At 47.3% G+C, this 4,055-nt stretch overlaps 1 protein-coding gene across 1 annotated transcript in view; it reads left to right on the forward strand.

Annotated features, from left to right (window-relative positions):
• The window catches only part of Fam174b (family with sequence similarity 174 member B), a 38,747-nt gene that overhangs the window by 24,375 nt on the left and 10,317 nt on the right, over positions 1–4,055 (forward strand). The window contains exon 2 of the mRNA XM_021167807.2: positions 3,594–3,725. Within this exon, the coding sequence (XP_021023466.1) occupies positions 3,594–3,725 (132 nt within the window). The remainder of the gene's footprint in view (positions 1–3,593; positions 3,726–4,055) is intronic.

A 4,055-nucleotide genomic window follows, 5' to 3' on the forward strand; every position in this document is an offset into this window, starting at 1 on the left:
CCCTCCCTCCCTCCCCCCCTCTTGTTTGTGTGTGTTTGAAAGAGGAAGGGTAAGAGAGGTGGGTCATATACTTATAGGAAGTTGCTCATGAAGATCCGACAACCCAGGTTCTGTTTTTTTTAAACTTTGTATTGATTCTTTGTGAATTTCACATCATGCACCCCAATCCCACCCGTCTCCATGTGCCTTCCATATTCACCCTCCAGCCTCACAACCTCCCTCTCTCACAAAACGAAACATAAACATCTTACCATGGAAGCTGGAGTGTGTGACACTGTGTTACACAGTACACCCTTTTGTCCACACATCTTTACTTGCAAATGTTCACTGCCATGAGTCACTGATCTGGTTCAAGGCCTCTGGCTTCTGCTACACACTACCAATATTGGATCCTCACCAGGACTTCTCTCAGATATCCTGTTGTTTCCCTGTGTCATGGAGATCCTGCAACTTTGGCTCTGTAGGACCAGCCCCTTCAACAACCTCCAGCAGCTCATAGATGTTGGGTGGGTCAATCAACTCAAATCCTCGATCTGGTCCTGGGTGGTAGCTGAGTTAGTCAGCCCACCAGCCCTCCCACACCCAAGCCACTGGGGCCAGCTATCCTGCTTTGTTTGCCCAGGCAAGGTTCAGGGCTAACTCTCCTGAATGCCAAGGCCAGTGAGGGGTGGGGCCAGCTCAGCTCAGACCTTGGGTATCAACATGGCCCCCAATCAGCCCAGATGACCAAACGTCTGCATGGCCTTTGGTGGTAACATGGGCCACAGATAGCGACACAGACTCCTGCAGCACGGGCCCAGATATTACCATGACCTCAGATGCCAGGACAGGCTTTGGATACCGGGAGCCATAAAGCTCTAGTTCTGTGGGGGGTGGGGGAGCGGTAGAGCAACAAGCTAGTGGGTTTTCAAGCCCAGCCTACAAGCTTCTGGTACTCAGGGTGTTATTTGTGGCAAGGTAGCTATGTGTGTCCCTTTGGTTACGTGTCTTGCTACCAAGACACCTGTGCGTGTGAGCCTACCTGTGAGGAGAGGTGGGGGAGAAATTACTCTGTAGCAAGGCTTCAGATTTTATTGCTGGGTTCTTATTTGCCATGCTCTTCTCTCTGTGCCGTTGCAAGGCTTCTTGTGAGGAGACATGGAAAAATAGCCATCCGTTCATCCCAGATAGGGCCTCAGTGACAGACCAAAGCTATGATTTCATGCAAGTCTACCTTGGTAAGTTATGTATAGGGACATGGGTGACTTAAGCTTATCTTAGTTAAGGTTCCTATTGCTGTGAAGAGAGAACATGACCACTGCTACTCTTATACAGGAAACCATTTAATTGGGGTTGGCTCACAGTTTCAGAGGTTTAGTCCATTATCATTATGATGGGAAGCCTGGGAGTGTGCAGGCAGACATGGTGCTAAAGAAGGAGCTGAGAGCTCTACATTTAGATGCAAAGGCAGGAAGGAGAGACTATGCCATGCTGGGTGGAAGTTGAGCATAAGAGACCTCAAAGTCCAGCCCCACAATGACACTCTTTCTTCAACAAGGCTACAAACTCCAACAAGACCACATCTTCAAACACATCATCTATGGGGGCCAAATCTATCCAAATCACCACACAGCTGCACCACAGAAGGGACCATTCCACTCTGCACAACTAGTGTTCCCTATAGCTTGTAAGCATTAACACTACAGGAGACTGAGGTCTCCCCTACCTCCAGCAATTGGTCAACGCTTGTGTAATTTTGGGGAGGGAGCCTCTGGAATCTTTTAACCCTCTGGCTGCTTGCGGGTTTTCTGAGCCATCCTCCTTTCCTCCTTAAGGAATGTTTCAATCTAGAGGAAACAGCTTCATATCTGAAAGGCCTGGAAGAGCAGGCGCTGTAGATAGTACAGGTTGATTTATGCTAGAGACAGGGTGCTGACATTTGCTATGTAAATGACATGACGGTTTGGTAAATCCCGTTTTTGGTAGCTTGTGGTACGCAAGCCAGGAGCATGTTGCTGTTTGTAAGACATTTTGGAGGACCTAAAAGTGAGGCTGTGTGGATGCTTCATGAGAACTTGAGACAGTTTCTCTTGGTAAGAGGTACAAAGACCTACCGGTCGGTGTCTTTGACAAGTGGTTTCAGGAACAGCTTGCCGTCTGCAGGAAGGCTCTTCAGGGCCCCACTTAGGATGTTTTGGATTGGTTGCTTTTTCACAGAGAGCATCCAGTTTTCTTCCGAGGAGCCTGGCAGAGAATTCAAAGCAATTGAGACCAGATCTAGCGTCACAGAGGGACAGGCTCAGAGAATTTCAGTGGTCATCAGAAGAAGCCTTTCCTTGGGTGGCCTTGTGTGTTTTGCAGACACCCCCTGAGAAGTATGGCAGTTCTCATGCAGGGAGTCATATGACAGGGGCTCGTGTCAGCTCATTTCCTGTGGCTCACAGCGTCCCTCTGCATAGTGTTCTAATCTGCACCCTGGAAACAATACCGATCTTTTTTCACAAGTCCTGATCTTAGCGGGGGAGAGAGGCTAGAGCATGTCTGATTTTGCTGTTGTCATCTTCAACTCAAGATGACTTTCTGCCAAGAGCCTCCTCTTGTCTCTAGGCTTGTCAAAGGTTTCCGCCACCTCGGCAGTCATCCCTCATCTTCAAGGAAGACTGCTCCTGTCCCACTTTATTTATGAGGAGACTAAGGGAACCTCATTTAAGTAGAACTTGGCTGGGCTTTGACCCGGATCCCATTAGTCAGCACTTGCCCCTCCAGCCTGGCTGTCCTTATCTTGTTCACCAGACATTGTTTTGCAAGCTTTTTTTTTTTTTTTTTTTTTTTTTTTTTTTTTTTTTTTTTTCTGCATTTGTGTATTATCTCTCTCAGTTTTTGAGCTGTTGGCGCTCACCAGGCTCTGCTTCCGGAAGATGGGGATGATTAGGAAGTTGATAACTCACTCAGTTCTGTGGCCTCTGGGTCTCCCATCAGTATGTATGTATGTATGTATGTATTTATGTATGTATGTATGTATTCATGTATGTATGTATGTATGTATTCATGTATGTATGTATGTATGTATGTATGTATATGTGGCATATGTGTGTGCACATGTGTGCATGCATGTGTGTGTGTGTATGTGCACATGTGCCTGCATATGTGTATTGTGCATGTGTGCTTGCATGAATATCTGTTGTGGCTTCTTCCTTGATTGCTTTCTAGTTTATGAAGCAGAGTTTATTGCTGATCTGGAAGCTTGCCTATTGTGCTAGTCTAGCTATTCCCTCTCTGTTTCCCGAGTGTGATAATTACAGAAGGGCCATTTTACCCATCTAGCATTGGATCTTTCTCTTGGGACAGAGGATAAGTGCTGGAGATTCAAACGTCCAGTCTTGGTGCTTGCACAATAAGTGCTTTACCCTGAGTTATCTCTCTAGCCCTCAGCTTCTGGGTACCAAGTCTTCTGGGTACAGCTGCAGCATCCTGGCTGGAGGTGGCAGCCAACTGACTCCAGATGTCAGGAAGTGACCTTGAACTTGCCACCAGCTGCTCCATCTCTCTGGAGGCTTGGCCTTGTCAGCATCTCGCCCAGGCATGGTCTCATGTGTGTGCTTCTCCTCCTCTAGGTTGGGAAAAAGGTTGAAGAAGACTCGCAAGTATGACATCATCACCACCCCTGCGGAACGTGTGGAAATGGCCCCACTGAATGAGGAGGACGATGAGGATGAAGACTCTACAGTATTTGACATCAAATATAGGTGTGTTGGGGACAGAGGCTTCCTCCTGGGCTGAGTGGTAGATGCTTTGGCCACAGCATCCTTGTGCTCTTGTTCCTATCATGGTGGGACCTGTTCCTATCACTACCTTGGTGGCAGCACTCAGGAATCCAGAAGAGCAGGGCTGATGGGTAAAGGCTTATTTGTGGGTGGGGGGAAAGAAAAAGAAAAAAAAAACCTCGCACGGTTTTGGTTGCTTTCTGTCACATTAGCTTTAGAAAAGAGTTTGTTAAGGCTTGACATTTAAATTTTATTTACTCTGTGTGTGTGTGTATGTGTGTGTGTGTGTGTGTGTGTGTGTGTGTGTGTGTG

This window comes from Mus caroli, chromosome 7 (genome assembly GCF_900094665.2).
Source record: "Mus caroli chromosome 7, CAROLI_EIJ_v1.1, whole genome shotgun sequence".
Lineage (NCBI taxonomy): Eukaryota > Metazoa > Chordata > Mammalia > Rodentia > Muridae > Mus > Mus caroli.